The sequence below is a fragment of the Ylistrum balloti genome, unplaced genomic scaffold, assembly GCF_031769215.1.
Source record: "Ylistrum balloti isolate Yb309-2 unplaced genomic scaffold, AGI_CSIRO_Ybal_v1 Utg370950, whole genome shotgun sequence".
Lineage (NCBI taxonomy): Eukaryota > Metazoa > Mollusca > Bivalvia > Pectinida > Pectinidae > Ylistrum > Ylistrum balloti.
In genome coordinates, this window is record NW_026782535.1 from 79,169 (window position 1) to 102,937 (window position 23,769).

Below are 23,769 nucleotides of genomic sequence, written 5' to 3' on the forward strand. Positions count from 1 at the left end.
GAACCTGCATATGAAATTTGAGAAAGATCCATCCAGTACTTTCCTAGAAATAGCCGTAACAATCGTTTACTTCCAAAATCCAAGATGGCTGCCTGCCGGCCATCTTGAATTCAAATCAGTCCAAAAAGGTACAATGCACAACTAGGGACCAAGGGGAACCTGCATATGAAATTTGAGAAAGATCCATCCAGTACTTTCCTAGAAATAGCGGTAACAAACTTTTACTTTCAAACTCCAAGATGGCCGCCTGTCAGCCATCTTGAATTTGAATCAGTCCAAAAAAGGTACAATGCACAACTAGGGACAAAGGGGAACCTGCATATGAAATTTGAGAAAGATCCATCCAGTACTTTCCTAGAAATAGCCGTAACAATCGTTTACTTCCAAAATAGCTGCCTAACAAAAATTGTTTCAAATCAGTCCAAAAAGGTACAATGCACAACTAGGGGCAAGGGGAACCTGCATATGAAATTTGAGAAATACCCCACCACTTTTCTGATGATGGTGGGCATATGAAAAAATCCTAGAAATAGCCTAACAAACATCAAGATAGGGAGCAAGGGGAAACTGCATATGAAATTTGAGAAAGATCCATCTAGTACTTTCTGAGAAAGAGCGGTAACAATCTTTTACTTTAATCAAAGATGAATTCAAAAGCTAAAAATGTGCAATGTAGGGACAATAATGTTTGCTAAAGGAAAGACCATCTATGATTGGGCTAAAAAGGTAACATCAAGATAAGCAGAGATTGAATGAAGCCGTATAATGTTTGCTAAAGGAAAGACCTATATTCAAGGTCACAATAAGCAAATTGAATGAAGAAAAATGAAAAATTAAATGACATCTTCTCAATAACCGAAGTCCTAAAATCCAGATATTGAGGTTTTAGTGAAACAAACATATTAAACAATCAAAACTTGGCATTTTCCAGGATTTAAGATGGAAAAACGCTATTTAAGTTCCTAAGGTCTAAAAGTGTGACAATTCATTCCAATCCGATTTCACATATGTAAACAGTTTTCAAATTACATACTGTACCATGAGGAAATTTTAAGTGGACACAGAAATACAATAGAGTTAAATTTGTTGATACCATATATAGTCATTTTATTTCTTTAAGACAGATAATCAGAATTAAATATGAAGTAACGATAAACACAACAAAGACAAGCCCAGGGTATACAGAGATGTGTTTATTATAGGTTGACACGATACATATCACAGATACCTTGTCAAGGTAAAACTCATAAGTTTCACTGATAAAATACATTCCACCATACCAGGCAAGCATCAAAGGCATCCAAATTCCTCGTTCACTAAAACTACCAATGTTTCGAAAAAATATACACTTGAAGAAATCTTCAGCACAGGGAAATTTTCTAATGATTTTTACCATTGGTTTATTTTAGCAGAGATTTCATTCAAGCAATACATTTTTTTAATTTGGTAGCCATTGTTTTCCATGCACATAATTTAATATAGAGGCCGGTTTCTGTCGGAAAAGCCTTGTTAAAACAGATGTCATTACATACACACTTAAACTACTATGTCTTTTTCCTGACAATTTTACAATCTCTATTTCCAAACCGACTGACCTCAGTACGTTTTATATAATAATTGAACTCCTATTCCTGTGAGACTTGCCAAGATTTCTTCTAAAAACCAAACAAATATTAAATATCACTTCATTACAGAGCTTGTCAATATGTTAAATATTTGGTTCCAAACAAGCATGAAAAATGTCACAAAAAAATCAAATGATGGATATTTCTTACTTACTAACTGCTTCAGAGGCAGGTCGTACCTCTAAGTAATGAGCTGAAAATGAGATGATAAAAACAAGAAATGAAATGATAGATATTTCTAAATGACGGACTGCTTCAGAGGCAGGTCATACCTCTAAGTAATGAGCTGAAAATGAGATGATAAAAACAAGAAATGAAATGATAGATATTTCTAAATGACGGACTGCTTCAGAGGCAGGTCATACCTCTAAGTAATGAGCTGAAAATGAGATGATAAAACCAAGAAATGAAATGATAGATATTTCTAAATGACGGACTGCTTCAGAGGCAGGTCATACCTCTAAGTAATGAGCTGAAGGATTTCTTAGACAAGTCAGAGAACATCACTATTGTTGAGTGTTCATTTCAATTCAATGCAGTCTTGATCCTGAAGCTAGTAAATCCATCACAATTACTAGGCCACAATACACCATTTGTTGGTATTTCTACTAAAACTGTACCTAATGTGAAGACGATCACAAACTGAGTTTAACTATTGACAAAACAAATTGGAATTGAAGACCTTCCACACTAACATGTGGCTATGTTACAACACATTAATTTTTTTGTAGATCTGAAATTTATTTAGTTATATGTCCCTGCCTAGTATTAAGGCAAATTAAACCTCCCAGAAGTATCAATTTGATAAAGTATGAAACTTCTACATACTATATAACGTGGGGGTTTTCTCCAATGTCTATTTATTCCAACAAGACTGAATATTGAACTGGTGAGTTTTAATTGAAAAATACCTCAAGTAACACCATACATTTTATGTTCCAGCATTTCAATGACAAAAATATGACATGGTTACAATAAGATATTTTGAATTTGATAACAAATTGTACAATAATCTCTTATATGTTACAATACCATAGACATTAATCCCTGCACTTCTGGAAACTTGTTCCAAATACATGAAGTTCTACATAAATCAAGTTGCTTGAAATTAAAATATGAAAGATGTTTTGCAATGAAAACCATAATATAATCTGATAATGGTGGTCTCAGTATTCGTAAACATTTTATATAATTTTGCGTGCATTTATTTTTAAATTAAATTGCATTAATGTATTAAGTGGAGACTTATCTTATTTTTTTAAGTTTGTAAAATTTTTATCACAAGAAAAATGTTTTCTGCATGACTGATCCTGAAAATTGTCACTGAAATTTTGTTGGCCACGATCACTTAGCACCCATAATTGTCACAGAAATTCTGTCAACTGCAATCGGTAAACACCCACAGTTGTCACGGAAATTCTGTCAACTGTAATCATTAAACACCCACAGTTGTCACAGAAATTCTGTCAACTGCAATCGTTAAACACCCACAGTTGTCACAGAAATTCTGTCCACCGCAATCACTTATCACCCACAGTTGTCACAGAAATTCTGTCCACCGCAATCACTTATCACCCACAGTTGTCACAGAAATTCTGTCAACTGTAATCATTAAACACCCACATTTGTCACAGAAATTCTGTCAACTGTAATCATTAAACACCCACAGTTGTCACAGAAATTCTGTCAACTGTAATCATTAAACACCCACAGTTGTCACGGAAATTCTGTCAACTGTAATCATTAAACACCCACAGTTGTCACAGAAATTCTGTTGCAATCGTTAAACACCCACAGTTGTCACAGAAATTCTGTCCACCGCAATCACTTATCACCCACAGTTGTCACAGAAATTCTGTCAACTGTAATCATTAAACACCCACAGTTGTCACAGAAATTCTGTCCACCGCAATCACTTATCACCCACAGTTGTCACAGAAATTCTGTCAACTGTAATCATTAAACACCCACATTTGTCACAGAAATTCTGTCAACTGTAATCATTAAACACCCACAGTTGTCACAGAAATTCTGTCCACCGCAATCACTTATCACCCACAGTTGTCACAGAAATTCTGTCAACTGTAATCATTAAACACCCACATTTGTCACAGAAATTCTGTCAACTGTAATCATTAAACACCCACAGTTGTCACAGAAATTCTGTCAACTGTAATCATTAAACACCCACAGTTGTCACGGAAATTCTGTCAACTGTAATCATTAAACACCCACAGTTGTCACAGAAATTCTGTCAACTGCAATCGTTAAACACCCAAAGTTGTCACAGAAATTCTGTCCACCGCAATCACTTATCACCCACAGTTGTCACAGAAATTCTGTCAACTGTAATCATTAAACACCCACAGTTGTCACAGAAATTCTGTCCACCGCAATCACTTATCACCCACAGTTGTCACAGAAATTCTGTCAACTGTAATCATTAAACACCCACAGTTGTCACAGAAATTCTGTCCACCGCAATCACTTATCACCCACAGTTGTCACAGAAATTCTGTCAACTGTAATCGTTAAACACCCACATTTGTCACAGAAATTCTGTCAACTGTAATCATTAAACACCCACAGTTGTCACAGAAATTCTGTCCACCGCAATCACTTATCACCCACAGTTGTCACAGAAATTCTGTCAACTGCGAGAACTCAACATCCATTGTTCTGGATCTGCTGTTTCCATCATAATGTTCTTCACCAATATGAATTCATCATTTTCTGAATTTCTTTTTCTCCTGAAAACAAAAGAAAATGCAGTTAGTGAAAGCTACTCTTGTAATTGAAAGAAAATATACCATTAACAATGTATCGATTCCACAGGCAAGTCATCATATACCTAGATAGAGTCTGACTAGTGTCTTTTAAAAGTGAAGTCTTATTAACAGAAACAAGAATAATTACATCTGTATGAATGACTGATTCACAGAGATGAAGACCAATGCACTATATATAGAAATACTACCTGAAAAATCGTAATGGTGACCAATTTTTTTTGCAAGAATATAGATTCTCACCTTTGGTGGTTGTACCTTCTGTGACTTAAGTTCATCAATTTCATCTTTTTGTTGGGCCAGTTTTTCATTCATACTGGCTAAATGTTCACTCATCATACTGAGCTGACCCTCATAGCTTTTTGTTGTTGTCTGTAGTTCATCCTGACAGGAATAATGTGTAAAAAAAATGTAGTTATATATCTAGCATTGTTGGTTTAACACCTGATGAGAAATTATAAAGAGGAAATCCTACTACTCGGTGAAGGGTAAAACTGGAGATGTCATTCTGTAAATTTCACAATTCTTCAAGTGAAGTTGATATGTTTTCAATTACTGTGAAGCACAAGAGAAAATTTAACTCCTTTGACAATGATTTTGTTTTTGAAACTGCAATGATCTCCATCATCATTTTCATTTCTTTACAAAATCTTAACAAATTCATTATCCTATTAACAATCTGTAAACAGATAACACAAACTATGCCCTCCCCTCCCCCCGCCCTCCCCCAGTCCCGGGCATCATACCTTGAGCTGAGCGAGTACTTGCGATGAATCCTTGAGCTCCTCTTCACATCTTGTTTTAGATTTCTCCGCAATCTGCAGCTGTTTGTGTAATGCACGCACCTGAAATAAATTAATTAACAGAACTTAAAGACTGAAAATACTCTGCAGCATATTTAAGATACAAATGATGATGGTGAGTAAAAAAGTTACCACATACACATCGAGAACAAATATCTCACTTCAATGTATTAGGATAAATAACCATTGGTATCTCGTCATCAAAACCATCACGACAAGACTGGAAGATTCACATTATTAGTCTAAGCTAGTGAAGGGAAGTCGGGTAAAATCCATTATAGATTGTCGGTTAAAATCAGACGGGCTTTACGATGTTGTTAAACAATAAACATAACCAACAGAATGTGTGTTCAATATTCATAGAAAGTAAACACATTCTCTGTGGCAGTGATATTTTTCATTTCTTGTAACTTTAAACTAAAATACCTCACTTACCTAGAATTTACACAAGACTGAATATTACTGAAAATCAGCATCTTTATTTGGCAAGACATGAATTTTGATTTTGGTAAAATACAAGAAAATATTTCGGTACTGATGATCAATTATGAAAAATCATCATCAATCATCACACCAAATAAGGTTAAGTGATTAAATAATTACTTATGTCCAATCATTGTCCCATCACTAGTCAAACAAGAAGACTAGAGCCAACGTCAGTTTTAAAGTAAGTAGGTTGATCAGTGGGGTGATGCGCGTTGGGTATGGATACCGAAAGGTATGCAGGGCGACGACATAACATAAAATAAATGAATCAAGGTAGTTTCAATCACAACATACCCATGTGTCACCAGTAAGTGGGTTACTTAATGGTCATGAAATAACCCACTTAATGGGGACGCTTGGGTATGTTGTGATTGAACCACCTTGATTCATCACTAGTCAAAGTAATGAAAAAAAATTTCTTTTGAACAGATTAGAATTTTGAAAAACTTTAATCTCTGAATTACAACGTACTACCAACAATGTTTGAGGTTCAACATGGCGAGAGACTTTCGACAGGTGCAGTGTGACCTCTAACTTCCACAGCTGACTTTTTCCTTTGCTGGGACAAATCAAAGCATTATCGATAGTTATTAGCACTACGAATGTATCCACACTGTTTACCTTATTTAGATGTGGGTAATACACAGGTTCCCTCTACTAATGCAAATGTATACATATAATGATGATTCACGATTGTTACAATTTCAACCCAGTTTCACTCATATTTGTTTCTGAATGAGTCACTTCCGTTTTGTCCGAAAATCAGATTTACTGTGACACAGAACAAGCCTTAAAATTAAGGCGGAACTTGCTACAGAGCAATATAACTGCAGAATTAATAGGTCACAAATCAGCCGATATGGCAGACTAAGACCTCATGTATGTATAGCAGTAGTATATAACAACGAAACCTTGGAATCTAACATATCACTTGATTCAGGATCTTTTGATACTGACCTTTGACCTTTCTGTTTGGATTTTTAGCTTTTACCTTGGACCCTTGACCAATAAATGACCTTACCTCTGAGTGAAAGTTGACAGCCTTACTCTCAACCAGCTGTAGTTGTAGAGCCTGTTCATTAATTCTGTTCGTGAAATGATTCTTGATCAGGACCTCTCTTGTCTCTGCATCACTAGAACCAGCGGACACCATGTCTAACTTACCAAACTGTAAAATAAAGACAAAAGTCTGTTTCTAATTTTCTTAAAACAAAAATTCACACAGAGCAAAAATTGAAAAAAATGACAGCAAAATTAAACCATAATTCTTCCCCAAAATTGAAAGTCCATTTGAAACACTCTAAATTAACTTTTGCCTCACAAGTGTAGTATTAGACGTTAGATTGTTAGAGTTACCATGGCAGCCTTGGCTTCTGAAGTCTGAGGTACGACAGCGTCTGTCGAGGAGGTCCTGGTTGTAGGTTCTTTAATGATGTTATCTTCTATAGAGTCTTGGACAGCTCCAGAGGCAAGCTTGCTTGCTAACTGTTTTTCAAGTTTCTGCACTTTCTGAAATAAAATATCAAACATTTCTATTTGAAACAATTGTTCTAATAATGAAATTACACAAGTTACAACAAAAATGCGGTTTTTCTTTAGATTAAATGTGTGAACATTAAATCTGATAAAAAAAAAAAAAAACAAAAAACATGTAGCATTACCAATACTATTACAAAGGGCATTTATTACACGGTGGGTTGGAACGTCTAGGAGAAGTCTGGATGTTTGTGTGATGCAATGGTAACACACTTAACTTCCCCTGAGAATTTGTAGAATAAAGTTAATACAGGATTTTAAAGTCTATAACAGCCTTTTCACTGACCTCTGTTTCTTTGTCATGCTTTATCTGTAGTAGTTGTAGTTCCAACATCCAGTGTTCTTTCTCCTGTTCAAGCTTGTTGACTCGGGTTTGGGCAGTCGTTAGCTGTAACCAGAAATTAATATGTTCTTAGATCTTGAGGTCCAGAGTTTACAAGGATATTTACTTCTTAGGTACAGCCTAAGGGAGATAGCTCAGTGGTATAACCAATACAACAAGCCCTACATTTCAGTAGTATTTCATGAGCAGAGATAATGCAGTCACAATCTGGGAGTAAAATCAGCATTTCTGTGTTAATTACTCAGTTGTTTTACTGAATTTTAAATGCTGAAGAAAACATTTTTTATGATTATATTTATTTTCATAACTTAACATAAACATAAATATTGATATGATTATATTTCAACATGTAACCTTGGTATGTACTGAAATTTAGTTTATGAATAATAAAAATATTTTAGAGTTTAGTCAAAATATTCAATCTGGTATACTTTTTGAGTATTAAAAAAAATGTTCACCATTGATTTACTGAAATAACAAGCCTGCAACAGTTGCATGTAATTGAATGCACCATGCACATCTACGGCCGTGACCGATGTGAGCTTGAACAGAACCTGGCATATAATATAGCACCAGACCACACATGATCCTGTTACTTTTCAATATAGTCTTTCATTATGAAGTGAAAAATTTCGCCTCCTGTGTATTTGTCTAATATACATCGCAACGCTGAAGAAGAATATCACTTAATATTTGTGTTTGCTAGGTAACAGTTTATAACACCTGAATCAATTAAGTGTTTTATATAATTGTTATGTAGTATATAACATGTACTTACTTGTTTGGAGAGTCTCTCATGACTTTCTGTTGAGCTATATATAGTATATAACACATACTTACCTGTTTAGAGAGTCCCTCATGACTTTCTGTTGAGCTATATATAGTATATAACATGTACTTACCTGTTCAGAGAGTCCCTCGTGACTTTCTGTTCAGCTATATAAAGTATAAAACATGTACTTACTTGTTTAGAGAGTCCCTCACGACTTTCTGTGGAGCTAAGTAGCACTTTCCGGTTCTGTACTGCAATGCTATGAGGAACAGTTTCTGGGCAGGGCTGATACAGAAAAGATGACAGATAATTAATTTTACAATAAACAGTTTCTGAGCTCAGCTGATACAGAAAAGATTACTAACATTTAGTTTAACAATAAACAGTTTCTGAGCTCAGCTGATACAGAAAAGAATACTAACATTGAGTTTAACAATAAACAGTCTCTGAGCTCAGCTGATACAGAAAAGATGACAGTTACTTAACACAGACAGACACAGGAAAAATGACAAACATTTAATATAAAGATAAACAGTCTGTAAGCTTGGCTGATAGAGAAGATGAGAGATATTTAATATACTGACAAACAATTTCCACACAAGGCTGATACAGAAGGGACTGATAGATATTAAACACTGACTTTCTTATAAGCAGAGATCTTTATTGTTCCTATTTACAATTTACAAATCATTCAACCTTTCAATTTCATCAGTTATTTCAAATATCTCACTTGGATCTGTTTTGGAGAAGACACATATCAAAGTAATACGTGTTAAAATTGGTATATCAGCAGTCTTATTTTATCACAAAACATGATAAAGCTTACCCCAGACAGTTGGGAAAGGTAGGTTGCTGCCTTCTGTCTGAAACAGACAGTAGCGGGACCAGAACGAGGTCCATCCATAGTAGTGTCTGTACCTATACTGCTGCCACGCGTTCTGTAACCTGGGTTTTCCTTGAAGAAGTCAATATTTCCAGAAAAGAATGCTGAAACCTAGATAAGAAAAAAAATCTCAAATGACTCTGTGAAACAGAAATCTGAGTCAGGTGAGTCCCAGAATTGTTACATTATTTAATATGAAAATAGAAATCTAAGAAAACTGTCAAACAAACTATGAGGTAGTATATTTTATCTGACAATAACTAAAACGTATCAAGCCATACACACCCAAATTAATAGAGCTTTGAAAAAATATCTGCAAACACATACAGTTCTCCATTTATTTCCTTTTGATAAAAATCATCTTTTAAATTGACTTTTTTTTTTACATAACATCCTGAAGAAAAGATACATGTTTACTCTTACTTCAAACAATGAGTTTGTGCAGTCTTACCTTTCCTGTACATGTTACCATGGAGATGAGAGATGAAACAATACATTCATCTGTAGTTTTAAGTTTTTGTGTTGCCGTGGGTAACTGATGTTCTAGAGACACTTTAGAATTATAATGTTTCGACACATCTAAGAAAAGAAAATGGGAAAAATTCATTAAAAAAAATTCATATATTGATAATTCTAAAGACTTTTTAACAAATTAGAGTGACACTAAATTGACACTTTCAGAAACAACATTTGCTAAACAATGACCAAACAGTAATTTGTATCATATTCTTGGAGCAAAATATGAACTAATGTATATAAAATCAGGGCTGATAACTTCCACCATATAGTACCTTTATCTGCTGGGAAAATGGATCAAATCAGAACTACCTTGGTATTCTACAATTTATTTGACAAAAGAGGAAATATAAAGACATTTTCTTCATTTTGCAGATATCATTGTCATATTGCATGCTGTTTCAGTATGACTAAATATCCACTAACATCCGAGAATAAAAATAGGAACACTATAAAGGGAGATCATCTTAGGATTTTATGTTACCTCTGACTGATGTGTCTAAATCCTGTAGCACTTTGGATAAACACACAAAGAATGAGAAATGGTTTTGATGTGGATAATGGCAGTGATTTTGACCTGTAACAACAAAGTAAGTTAGTAAAATTTTGTTAATATATATTCAACAGCAAACATATTCTCGGAAATATTGAATTGCGTTTTCACATATCATGATGTGATGTCAATGTCAGTTGGAACTTTTCTTTTTATCACAAAAACAAAATATGCAATATTCTAACTTTGGGAAAAGCATACCCGAAGGATTGCGACTAATGAAGTTATATGGTAATAAGTGGTAAGTGGAGTAGCTGAACATATGATAATAAATCAGAAAATTTTGTTTTGTTAACTGTTCTGATTAAATGAATTATTTGTGACAAATTTTAATATTGCTGTAATTTCACGGAATCATCCTTTTAGCACCATTGCTATAATGTTACATACTAGATATGAGCACAAAATGTGCACTGGGCTATATTACATATCATACAAAACTGAAATATGTGATACAAAAATTTCAGCATCATTTTTCTATTTTAAATTCACATAAATCAGACACCAGTTTCCAAATTATCATCCATTTGAAATGTCTAAGTGGCACAATAATATTCTGCAAAAACTCAGGTCATAGATTCCATGAAATAAAAAGTCATCCCCTTTTTACGAAATTCTAATGAGATGTGAGAGAACCCATACTTACTTTGTGTAGCTAGTAAAGTGATATATGTGTCTAGTTTGTTGAACACGGAGGTGAGATGTTTAAGGGAATGATGAAGATCCATGTTTTTGTTCTCCAAAGTTGAAGTACAAGAGGAGAGAGCACATTCTTCCTCTATACTGTAATGACAGCAAGTATTGTATAGTTTAGCTCAACACTGAAATAAAACTCAGTTTCTAATGCTTTATATCAGATGCTATATACATATGACTATATTTTCTCATTGTTAAATCTTTTAAAAGATGTTTGTTTGCTGGGTTTATAATGAACATTGAACAGTCAGCGTCATTTTGATGTGGGGTCTCCTTGTAGTAGGTGTTGGCTACCTCACTGAACAACATAGGGGAGGCCCATCACATACTGTTAGGACCAATTACATCAATATCTTGCCTAAAGACACAACCACCTCAGCACAGACTGGTCCATTTCTCAGCTTCCTGAGAAACACAAACTGCCATGGCTGGGGAGCATCAAACCATATATTTCAGATCTTCACCTAAAGCCATGTCATCCCAGTGTGATAAGACAAATTTAGTCTAATTGCATACATATTGCTAACAGAAAATTGAAATAAAAAAAAATGTAAGGGAGACAACTCTTGATCATAGCATTGTATTATACACTCTTTAGCAAAATGTAAATTATATCTGCTTATTGTAGAAATAATTTTGCTTATTTCATACACAATTTTTCTTCACACACACTTATTTATCTTTGCTCTTTTATGTCAATCTTTAACATAATAAAAAGTTGGTTTCAATCATCAAGTCATTAGGTTTTTATTTGTGCTACTAGATCATAAGTCATCTATTTTACATGTAAGAAAGATCAAATAATTTCCTGGTGTTTATAGTGTATGTTACCTGTACATTCCTTATATCATTATAATGTACTCACCTAGCCAGTTGATATGGCAGTAACTTGTTCATGTACCCCACAAGACCTTTAAAATTCTTCGAAAACACAAATAAGTCTGTTGCTGTTTCCTGAAAAAAAAAAACACAAAAAATTTTTAAAAAACTTCAAAAGATGTCCTATTGATATCAAATTCCCAAAACAGGCAACTTGCCTGCTTAAAAGAATGGTTTGCATAGTATCCTAAATTTTTCTCCTGATCTATACAGCTCATTAAACCAGTGAAGACTATCAGACAGGACTGATGTCTTCTGTAGTATCAATATCTCAAACACATTACTGTTCATTCTTTATGTATTAAAATTCTGAAAAGAATTCAGTAACACAAATTTCTAAAAATATTACAAAAAAAGAAACCAATTATGACTTTCTGGTAATTAGAAGCAATTATGGTAACCACATTTTACTACTTACCGTAACCATATTTAACCAATTATGGTAACCACATTTTACTACTTACGGTAACCATATTTAACCAATTATGGTGACCATATTTTAATACTTATAGTAACCATATCTTAATACTTACAATAACCATATCTAAATGAATCACATACCAGAGTTGTTAAGGAATCTTCATTCAGGGTACCCAGGAAGGACCGAAGAGCTTGCTCACAGGGGCGCAGATAACTCACATTCTCATGGAGATATTTACAATACTGCAAATTTAATGACAAAACTCCTGGTACAGTTTCTTAGTTAATTTACCGTATTATATCAATGAAGTTTCATGTTGATATCTTTAAATAGTTTTTGAGATATACTCCAGACAAAACTATGATAATTGTATGGACGGCCAAAGCAGCTACTATATGATCTTTAGGTACAAGGTTCACAAGAAATGATGACATATTCAAAAAGTATAAAAGAATGCCACATTAAGAAATACTAAACAACTTTAAGGGAGATAACTCTTACATGAGTCGAACGAATTTAGTGTAAAGTAGCATACATCCTTAACAATTCACTTACCACTAGGTTGATGGGACTTAGAGGTTCGTTGATGCCATCATTTGGGTAGATTTTGGACCTCTGTTCCGAGTAGGTGTAGAAGTTTGATAAAGCCTGAACCAGTTCCGACAGATGGTTCACCGACTGGCTCACCAGTTCTCGAGCTCGCAGCTGGTGTTTTCTATCATGGGTGGGCAGGTTCAAGCAATTTAAGTCTCTGTGTTCTACAGAAAATACGCAGTAATTTTTGTTAAAAAAAAAACCGATTTTGATAACTCTTTCAGAGTTTTAATCAAATGTCTTGTTTAAATCATTGAGATTAATTAAAGTTCATATTTTCTAAAACATTATGTATCAAAACCTCATTTGAAGCTAGTAATAAATAAGTTAACATCATTTAATTAGTAAAAACTATCTTAACATCATTTAACTAGTAATAAATATCTCATAGAGAAAAAATGTTAAGTTACTGTTCATTTTTTATCATTAAAATCTGAAATAAAGTTTGCATTTTGTTTTTGAGTTTTTCTTTTCCCAGAAACTGTGGAGAAATTTCTTACTAGTATCTATAAAAGGAAGTTTGTCAGCAATTATTTTTCTAGCCTGTTGAAGATCATCTTGCAGTCGGGACTGAACACTGTCTAGTTTTTCCTCTCTGTAAATAAAGTGTTAAGTACAAGAAACAATTACATGTGTAACATGTGGCCCAAAGCGACAAAATTTAAAAGTGACATGATTTCAGTGGTGACAAGTGATTTTAATAAATGTTTCCCTCCTGGAAGAATTTATGTGTAGACAAAATAATCTAGTTATCCTATTTCATCTAAAACTTAAGTACTTTGAAATATAAATTGTGGAAAATATTTCATAATCATAAACACATTTTACCTTTCTTGTCTTCAGTTGAATATTGTGAATCTAAGAAAATATTATTTCTTGAATTTGATTTTTCTAAAAAATTTAACGAAAGATTTTGCCTTTAGTACTTATTCTAGAACAGTACAGCTGGGAGGAAACAAATGAAAAGAAATTACAAAATATTGAATCAGTACGCTGTTACCATGGCAATACCGTAATTAGGTAACTAAATATTTTACTCAGATTCCTGATCTTATGTAGACAACAGTGTGACTTACGATAGCTCAGCTCTTGATCGGTAACTTTTCACATCAGACTCCAATTTTTGCAATTTAACCTGAAATGGAAATAAAAATTGTATTAAATGTTGCAATGATGCTATAAACATTATTTACCGGCAGTAAACTCGTAACCTTATGGCAAAAAAGCTTGCTGGCATATACTGTAAAATCATCAATATTTGAGGGGATTTATTTTCATTGGCACTAAATCTACAACTTTATATGTGCAAGAAATGATAAACACATAAAACTTGACTTGGATTTCATACCACGGACACTGGGCTTATTGTCCTGTGATAACCCCCTCCCCCCCCACCCTGACATTGAACCAGAAGTAATGTGTTGGTCTCCCTTGGGTTGTTCGGGGATAAACCCACCACTGACACTGACCCACAAGTACTGTATTTCTGGGTTATAAGCCTTACTGTAGCAGCAGGGCCAATTTTTTTTTATTGATTTTTCAATTCTATACATATATTAGCTGCACTGGAAAATAAGCTGCACCTTTTTCTTATAAAGAACAATTATGTTGACCAATGTTTGTTGATATAACAGACATTGGAAGGCAATTTATCAAGATCATCAGTGGCCTTCAAAGGTTGTCTATACACAGATATAGGGCCTGACGTTATATATGGTTTAGTAAACAATGTGTTGGTCTCCATTAACTTACTGCAGGATCACCACCGTACACACATATTTATTCAGGGTTACAATGTAGAAGTGTGGTAAAGTCATAAAACTGTGCCATTAGCCAACCTTACTTTCACATGTTGTTGCACACTATGATACTTGTATTGTAGTTTGTATATTTCTTCCTCTCCTTCCCTCCCTCCTATAGCAGTCATTACTTTCTGATTCTTCACCTATCTGTTACTTTCTCCGTCAATTTGTCAGAAGATCCTACATATTCCTTCCTTCTATAAGTAAGTCTTTACTACTGACTCTACATCTCAAACTCTAACTAATTATCTGTCTTTATCTACAATATTTCTTCACTCAGTCCATCTTTATCTTACCTCTCCACCTCCTATACTTTATCAATATTTCTTCACTCAGTCCATCTTTATCTTACCTCTCCACCTCCTATACTTTATCAATATTTCTTCACACAGTCCATCTTTATCTTACCTCTCCACCTCCTATACTTTATCAATATTTCTTCACTCAGTCCATCTTTATCTTACCTCTCCACCTCCTATACTTTATCAATATTTCTTCACTCAGTCCATCTTTATCTTACCTCTCCACCTCCTATACTTTATCAATATTTCTTCACTCAGTCCATCTTTACCTTACCTCTTCACCTCCCATACTTTATCAATATTTCTTCACTCAGTTCATCTTTATTCTTACTCACCTCGACCATGGCTTTCTCCTGCTGCAGTCTATCTATCTGATCCTTGCTCTTCTGCAGCGTAGACTGAAGCACCTGTTGATGCTGGTTACATTCCTTCTCGAAGTACTCCAGCTTTGTCTCCAGTTCCTGTATCCGTGTTTGGTATTTACGATTACTATCATCAACCTGTTTATAGGAATATAGTACAAAACACAATAAATCAAACAAGTAAAAGTACACAGGCATATATACAGGCACGATAATGTCAATCCTTATTGGGGTCTTAGTTATAACTCTATACTTTCATGCATTTTGCCATAAACTTGTTAAACCTGTTACTATGGTTACCTGTTTGTGCAATCTCTCATTCTCCTGGATTTTACTGAAGAGTTCCTCACTGTAGACCCCCGGTGATGTAGGTGCTGCTGCAGGCTGTTCTGCATTTCTGTTCTGTAAATTAAAAACAGATCAATGTTGTTAACAATAATCTGAAATAATGAAATCACCCCATTTATATTCAGCTGCAATTTATAGACAAGAAAAACTGAAAATCCAACTATAACACTTTGAAGTAATTTCTCTGTGTATTGTTTTCTAGGTCATTTATAGATCAGCAGATGTACATGTTACTAATTCCTGATATTTAAATATACACTGGTAAACAATTTGAAACCAAGGAGCACAGGAAATTACATTTGTACACATCTGTAAATTGTAGTTATACTCAAAAGATATTTTTTTCCCCTAATATTTAAATAACAGTAAATAACAAAGAGACGTTATATAAAAGATTTATCTTATATTCAGTACTAAATCATAAAATCAACCACATATAAAATATATATATAAAAGGAATATGTCATTGTAATTTTAAAGGTTTTTATTTGTATATTTCCCCTGACAAATTGATATATATTATGTAATTTGCCTTGAGGAAGTCATAGTTCTTCAATGTTTCCTAATATAGCACTACATCAGATTTAAATATAAAGGACTTTCACTTCAAGATGTGATATAACAAGTTACATTTTTATACCAGGTGTTGACTCATACACAACTATTGGTCCACAACCAGGAAATAATGAAAATTATTTACATGTCACAATATGTGATGGAGAGGAATAGTTTACAATCCATGAATAGCTACTTAACAAAAGGAAATTCTTACTCCGTTAAAAAGAGAAACTTTTCATGTAATCATGTACTGTATGAAAATTGTCAACAACCACAGAAAAAAAAAGAAAAAGAAAGATTGTAAATATGACTGTTTAGCATCAGCCTATATAATTTCATTTTGCATTCTATACGATATTATTTTTTCAAAAGACTTTAATTTGTATACAGATTCACAGACTTTAAAATTTCACTGCAGTTACCATATATTAATAGTATGTCTTCATGAAAATTTACTTCAAAAAATTTTGCAGAGCAATTAAAAAATAGATACTGGTAGGGAAAACGCAAATGGTTCCATTTGAATTCCACTTTTGACCTTAGAGTTTGGAGTTTGGTGATATCCTTAGACAGATTGTTAGATATACACCATGGGCAGTCTATCTACTCCCTATTATCATGATTTATATAATACAAAGAAACGAGATAACATCCGGTTTGGTAGATTCAGTAATGTTGGCAGTCTTCCTAGGATGGATTCCTAGTGGAATACAGGAGTGTGGTCCAAAGATGTGTAAACACGCGTTATTTACTTGGAGTAAGATGAGTAGTTGCTAGGTAGAGATAGTATAGAAGTGCGGTATTTTGAATAGTTACTCTGTTCTGAGGACGGCATACCTAGTATGCCGAAACACGTCAACTATTAAACAGTTTTAATTCTTCCTACCAATGTTGTCTGGTCCTCTATATTTGCTGTTTACATAATGCTTTAGATTAAACCACACCTAGGTGCATTGCTAATTCATGTCAGACTTCTACTTTTTTAAAGTAAAAGCAAATGTATTTTTATGATATATCATAATATTCACAAACAAAAATAATTTTTTTTTAAATTGCGGAACAAAGTTTGATAATACTTTTGTCTCTGGCAAATATTTGTAGCAAAGACCCTGCACCACCAATGGATTATACACAAGCTTGTAATACACTTCTCTTTAACAAACTAAATCTAGCACACTAATATATTAAAATAAAATCTAAAATATACTTCAAAGAGTATTTTATGGTGACAAGTTAATTGAACGCCATAAAACTTTCCATTTAGAGTATTTGTTGTGAGTATTCCTGTTAGAACATATACTATGAAGGAACCTTGTAACACTGCCTTTGACATTGGAGAAATTTTCAAAGAAATTGAGCTGAAGACAACATGCTTGATAACAAGATAATATGAAACTGATGTCTACTGTACTCATTTACAACTTCTTTAGGGAAAGACAATGAAAAAGATACCTATATACAGAATCTAGGACCTCCAGTAATCAGAAATGAACAGATTGTTTATGTTGTATATTACAAGCATGTCTTATATGTAACATAATCTATAAATCTATAAGGACATGCTCGCAAAGTTGAAATATTATCAAGTGAGTATACACACATTTCATTGTTTAAGCCTTTTGTTTATGCAAATAACTGATCTGAAATAACCACAAGATGTGCAACAATACAATTATGGATTTCTTCAGGATTGCAAATGCAAAGAAAATCTTGACAAGATGGTAGATATTTCTGCATGGCTTGTTTGTAAGGAGTATGGAAATACATATTTTTTGTGACATATTTGTTAAAAAAATACAGAATGCTGTATAATCATGATTGGATTTTTCCTAAAAATGATTGGTCAGAACATCTCTCAATGGTCTTAATATATTTCAATGTTACAATGCGACAGCCAAATTCTGCGCAATCATGTGACTATAAATGTCCAAATCCCTGTCAGGCGTCTCACAGGTGAAGATGATGACCAAGCAACCTGTGCTGCAGTTTCTCACCCATACTGTATATCATATACAGATCTTATTTCAGGTGTACAAATTTAGACACATGATTCTAAAATCAAGGACAAATAATCAGATAGTTGCTAAATTAATTTTTTAAAATCACAAAGACAGGTTATATATAGTGTATTATATAATATTAAAAACAAAAGTCTTTGTTAATACATAATGTACATCATCATCCTGAAAAGCACCACACTGTACTTACCCTTGTTCTCCCAAATATCTAAACAACATCAATACAAATGTTTTCTATTTCATAAGGTAAAACATAACAAGTTGACATTTTACCTTACACTATGACCTTGACCTTGTGATCATACATATATAATCATAAATCATTTAGAATTGACCTTTAACCTCTTGCTGTGCAGCTGCCATACTAATTTTCATAATGTATTCCCCTCACTTGAGCCTTCAGGCTGGTGGAATATAAGACACTGAAGTTTATGTAACACAACAATGATACACAGCTACAAATGTATAGTTAATATAAAAGTTACATTTTGACAACTGATATGGACAGTTTCTTATATGCATATAAAACATTATAAACAATTTTTCTGTATGTTTACCTTTTTTTTCTTTGTTGCCTCTATAGTATCAAGTTCCTCCTGGAGAAAAAGTACACGTTTGGAGAGTTGTTGGTTTCTGAATGACAAACTGTCAACTTCCTGTTCATACTTTCGTAAAGCTTGATCCTTTGCTTTGAGCTGTTCCTAGTGACAAAAAATATCAGTTGCACACTCTGTAGATGTTAAATCACATTAGGCAGTAATAGTAGTTGTAATGATGAGGAACTCTTTTGAAATGGAGGCAATTTTAGTTATGCCATAAGCAATACTTAAGAAATGAATCTTAGTTGCAAATATCAAACTTCTTGTTGATGTTGTTCAACAATCTGTTTTTTTCTTCTTTCAAAACATGTGTTCCACTGCTGCACTATTTGTCCTCCAAACCTTCTGGTATATTGACAGAATTCAAGACTTTTTATCTCCTTCAGGGCACAAGATTCAAACAAGGGAAATAAAACCTCCTCAATCACAAATGTAGAGATATCATTTTAAAGGTAATTACAATTTAATCGATTTCAAAGTTTGATCAAAAACAGAAAAGATCAAATGAAAGATTGATCAGTCATAAAGATTATATAGGCAATGACATCAATAATTGAAAATAATACTAGTATTTATCCATGCAATGATAAAACAGAAGAGAAATATGTGTGATAATGATAAAACAGAAGAGAAATATGTGTGATAATGATAAAACAGAAGAGAAATATGTGTGATAATGATAAAACAGAAGAGAAATATGTGTGATAATGATAAATCAGAAGAGAAATATATGTGATAATAACCAATTTAAGTAATAAATCTTTTTGATAATTGTATAAAACCAGATTTCCTGTTCTTCAGATTCAAATTGTCACAAAATATTAAAACTGTTTTTTTTAATATAGTTCCAAAGGAAAAAATAGATAATAAAAAACAAACAAATCTCTGAAAAGTGTGAAATATTGTCATTTCACTTATATACATTATAAACATGCTCAATGGAATTCAGTTATTAGTCATACCTTATATTCATTACTTGTGCCTTGCTCGTCGAGATAAGCTTTCTTCAGTACTGGTATCTGAGCTTTTAACTGAAATGTGGCAAAACATTGTTTGGTATGTGCAAATAAAAACATTTATTTGTGTTCTGATTGCAGCTTTGTCATCCAATCATTTCATGGTGTAAATTCTATCTAGAACTGTCATCCCTGGTACCACATAATTTTCTTTTATCTTGGTTCCCTGTACATTGCTACTAAACCCAATTTTTGACAGATGTTTTGGCTTTTCGATTCTAGATAATGCAAACTTTTAGACTGGTAGTGGTTACCAGCCTGTCTAACATGCATTGTAAAGCTAACTCTATCGAAATATGTTAATTAGATTTTTTATCATGAATCTGTAATAAACAAACACATTTCTCTTATTACTGTGGCCCGAATTTCATCTGGCTCCTACGGTACCATACGTCAGACATCTTGATGCTGCAACACATATTTGTGAACAAAAAATCATAGATGTTGAAGCATTTAACCATCTCTGCTTAAGAAAGTTTAGTTAAGAGGTTGTGGCCTGTTCAGTCGGTATGCATACTATCCAATTAAACGACATAATAAAGCGATGTAATCCCAAACATCCGGACATCTCACTTTCTGTTTTTATCTCATAATGATATCGGTCGGTGGGCGTTTTTTTCCCCCCAAATTACTCACGTTTCCAGTCACGAAAACAAGAAAAACATAGCTCAATGCACCTTATCTATGTTAGATAAGTGTCAGGTCTTAGCAAAATATCAAGTATAATCAGTAATGTTTAACAATCGCCACAAACCTTGGCGTATTCTGAAGCTAATTTCTGATATTTAGCGGCATCTGCCATTCTGCATCACCCGGAAGTGAGAAACCCGGAAACCCTCTGAAAACGTCTTGGGTAGTAACCAAAAGTCCGAGGAGAGCAGAAATACAGAAACATATCTGTACGGACTGCAGATTTGTATGTTACATTTACGGATCAGTATACGACGTATGAACGGATTAAATATCCGATAGAGCCTCATTTTTTGTACCCAATATATTTAGCTACGATGAAATAAAGATGTGTTCTTCTTTCTCTTATTTTTAAGAAAACATGACTGCAGTAACGTTGTCTTCATCTTACGGGATAATGACTTTATTCACAATTGAAGTTTTCGCTCATGTGTTGTATTATTCTGCATATCAATATTATAATATTTGTTTTTTTTTAATTTTAGTTAAACTATATATATGGATTTTAGAAAACTTCAACTTAATTGATGAAGAAGGTGCTGGCTATGTATGTTACCGGAGAGTATTTTTGAAAGCGTCCAAGCTAGGTTTCTGAAAAAAAAGCCATATATATAGTTTGTTGTGAGGATAATTATAGTATATCCCTGTTTTACAGCTGTGTTGTTCTCCCACCTGTTTACGGCTGTGTTGTTCTCTCCCACCTGTTTACGGCTGTGTTGTTCTCCCACCTGTTTTACGGCTGTGTTGTTCTCCAACCTGTTTTACGGCTGTGTTGTTCTCCCACCTGTTTACGGCTGTGTTGTTCTCCCACCTGTTTACGGCTGTTATGTTCTCTCCCACCTATTTACGGCTGTGTTGTTCTCCCACCTGTTTACGGCTGTGTTGTTCTCCCACCTGTTTTACGGCTGTGTTGTTCTCCCACCTGTTTTACGGCTGTGTTGTTCTCCCACCTGTTTACGGCTGTGTTGTTCTCTCCCACCTATTTACGGCTGTGTTGTTCTCCCACCTGTTTTACGGCTGTGTTGTTCTCCCACCTGTTTAACGGCTGTGTTGTTCTCCCACCTGTTTTACGGCTGTGTTGTTCTCCCACCGGTTTACGGCTGTGTTGTTCTCCCACCTGTTTACGGCTGTGTTGTTCTCCCACCTGTTTTACGGCTGTGTTGTTCTCCCACCTGTTTACGGCTGTGTTGTTCTCCCACCTGTTTTACGGCTGTGTTGTTCTCCCACCTGTTTACGGCTGTGTTGTTCTCCCACCTGTTTACGGCTGTGTTGTTCTCCCACCTGTTTAACGGCTGTGTTGTTCTCCCACCTGTTTCCGGCTGTGTTGTTCTCCCACCTGTTTACGGCTGTGTTGTTCTCTCCCACCTGTTTACGGCTGTGTTGTTCTCCCACCTGTTTTACGGCTGTGTTGTTCTCCCACCTGTTTACGGCTGTGTTGTTCTCCCACCTGTTTACGGCTGTTATGTTCTCTCCTGTGTTGTTGTTTACGGCTGTGTTGGTTTAACGGCTGTGTTGTTCACCTATTTACGGCTGTGTTGTTCTCCCACCTGTTTACGGCTGTGTTGTTCTCCCACCTGTTTTACGGCTGTGTTGTTCTCCCACCTGTTTACAGCTGTGTTGTTCTCCCACCTGTTTACGGCTGTGTTGTTCTCCCACCTGTTTTACCTGTGTTGTTCTCCCACCCGTTTTACCTGTGTTGTTCTCCCACCAGTTTTACCCGTGTTGTTCTCCCACCTGTTTTACGGCTGTGTTGTTCTCCCATCTGTTTACGGCTGTGTTGTTCTCCCACCTGTTTTACGGCTGTGTTGTTCTCTCCCACCTATTTACGGCTGTGTTGTTCTCCCACCTGTTTACGGCTGTGTTGTTCTCCCACCTGTTTTACGACTGTGTTGTTCTCCCACCTGTTTACAGCTGTGTTGTTCTCCCACCTGTTTACGGCTGTGTTGTTCTCCCACCTGTTTTACCTGTGTTGTTCTCCCACCTGCTTACAGCTGTGTTGTTCTCCCACCTGTTTACAGCTGTGTTGTTCTCTCCCACCTGTTTACGGCTGTGTTGTTCTCCCACCTGTTTTACCTGTGTTGTTCTCCCACCCGTTTTACCTGTGTTGTTCTCCCACCAGTTTTACCCGTGCTGTTCTCCCACCCGTTTTACCTGTGCTGTTCTCCCACCTGTTTTACCTGTGTTGTTCTCCCACCTTATCAACAAAGTATAGAAAACTTTGTAAATCGCATATATGTTTATCAAGTCGTCCGTGTATATTAACTGTGCTGTTTTGTTTACGTTTTACCATGGCAACAAACACAGATCCTTTACTTTCTATTTATATATGGAATATTAAATGCCTGGATAAGTATATTTCTTGTGATTTTTATTAATGTCAGAAACAAATGCATACCGAGACGTTTGTTGGATTGCGAGTCAAATGTAATTAGATTATAAATCTTCTTATTATGTTAACATGTTGTCTTGATCTCCTGATAAAACTCCTCAAAATGATACGATTCAAAATAATAAAATACTTTAAACTGTCTTATTTGCTATCAAATAGATCTTTATCTGGAGAGGGAACTTTGAGGTTAGTATCTATATCATGTAGGTGCGCACTTGCATATTGTTGTGATGTATAACATTGACATAAAACAAGAAAACGACACGGGTGTATCGGGTATACGTTGGGCATGTTTTCAAACGGACAGGTATGTTATATATATACACACAGAGGTAAACCCGGTCATTGGAGAGGCGACAACAAGACAGTAAGGTACGTAAGACTTCCTGTTCTGGAACTATTGGCAAACTACAGTGTATATAGAACTCTTATATGCAGTTTATTGTACACGTTAAAAACCATGGGACCCAGTTATTGTATGTAGGTGTATAAACAATAGAAAGCAATTATTGTGTATAGCTGTAAGTACATTGGGAAACAATTGTTTACTACTAATGTGTTTTGTTTGTCAATGTAAGTACATCATTTACAAACAAAAGGTTTGTGATAGCAATACAATAACGACACTTCTGTGCAATTAGTTTATATGACAAAAAATATTGTTTTGACAATTATCTGTGCTACTATATAAGACATCATTACGGAATTCCAGGAGTTTACTTAAAAACAACTTCCGGGTTAGGTTGTTTACATTTAGTTTACGCTAGTCCATGCTTGTTTCTATATATTACC

At 34.5% G+C, this 23,769-nt stretch overlaps 1 protein-coding gene across 1 annotated transcript; it reads right to left on the bottom strand.

Moving 5' to 3' along the window:
* Positions 1-3,419: 3,419 nt before the first annotated feature.
* On the bottom strand, positions 3,420-20,720 carry LOC132559702 (protein phosphatase 1 regulatory subunit 21-like). Its single transcript, XM_060224323.1, has 21 exons — positions 20,653-20,720; positions 19,845-19,913; positions 18,841-18,984; positions 15,660-15,761; positions 15,333-15,497; positions 13,970-14,028; positions 13,394-13,488; positions 12,855-13,057; positions 12,440-12,541; positions 11,865-11,953; positions 10,950-11,086; positions 10,235-10,327; positions 9,686-9,813; positions 9,178-9,345; positions 8,544-8,636; positions 7,523-7,624; positions 7,057-7,209; positions 6,722-6,868; positions 5,158-5,256; positions 4,655-4,795; positions 3,420-4,375 (listed from the first exon to the last, which is right to left on the bottom strand). The coding sequence occupies exons 1-21, from the start codon at positions 20,698-20,700 to the stop codon at positions 4,352-4,354; spliced, it is 2,361 nt and encodes a 786-aa protein (XP_060080306.1). The 5' UTR covers positions 20,701-20,720; the 3' UTR covers positions 3,420-4,351.
* Between the last annotated feature and the right edge of the window lie 3,049 nt (positions 20,721-23,769).

What these genes read in the sequence shown, in the direction of transcription:
- LOC132559702 (XM_060224323.1), bottom strand. Translation starts at nt 20,700, where the DNA reads ATGGCAGATGCCGCTAAATATCAGAAATTAGCTTCAGAATACGCCAAG. An exon ending in ATGAGAGATTGCACAAACAG is followed by an intron (nt 15,498 to 15,659) that starts GTAACCATAGTA and finishes TCCTATAAACAG; the next exon opens with GTTGATGATAGTAATCGTAA. An exon ending in CAGAAGCCAAGGCTGCCATG is followed by an intron (nt 6,869 to 7,056) that starts GTAACTCTAACA and finishes TTTATTTTACAG; the next exon opens with TTTGGTAAGTTAGACATGGT.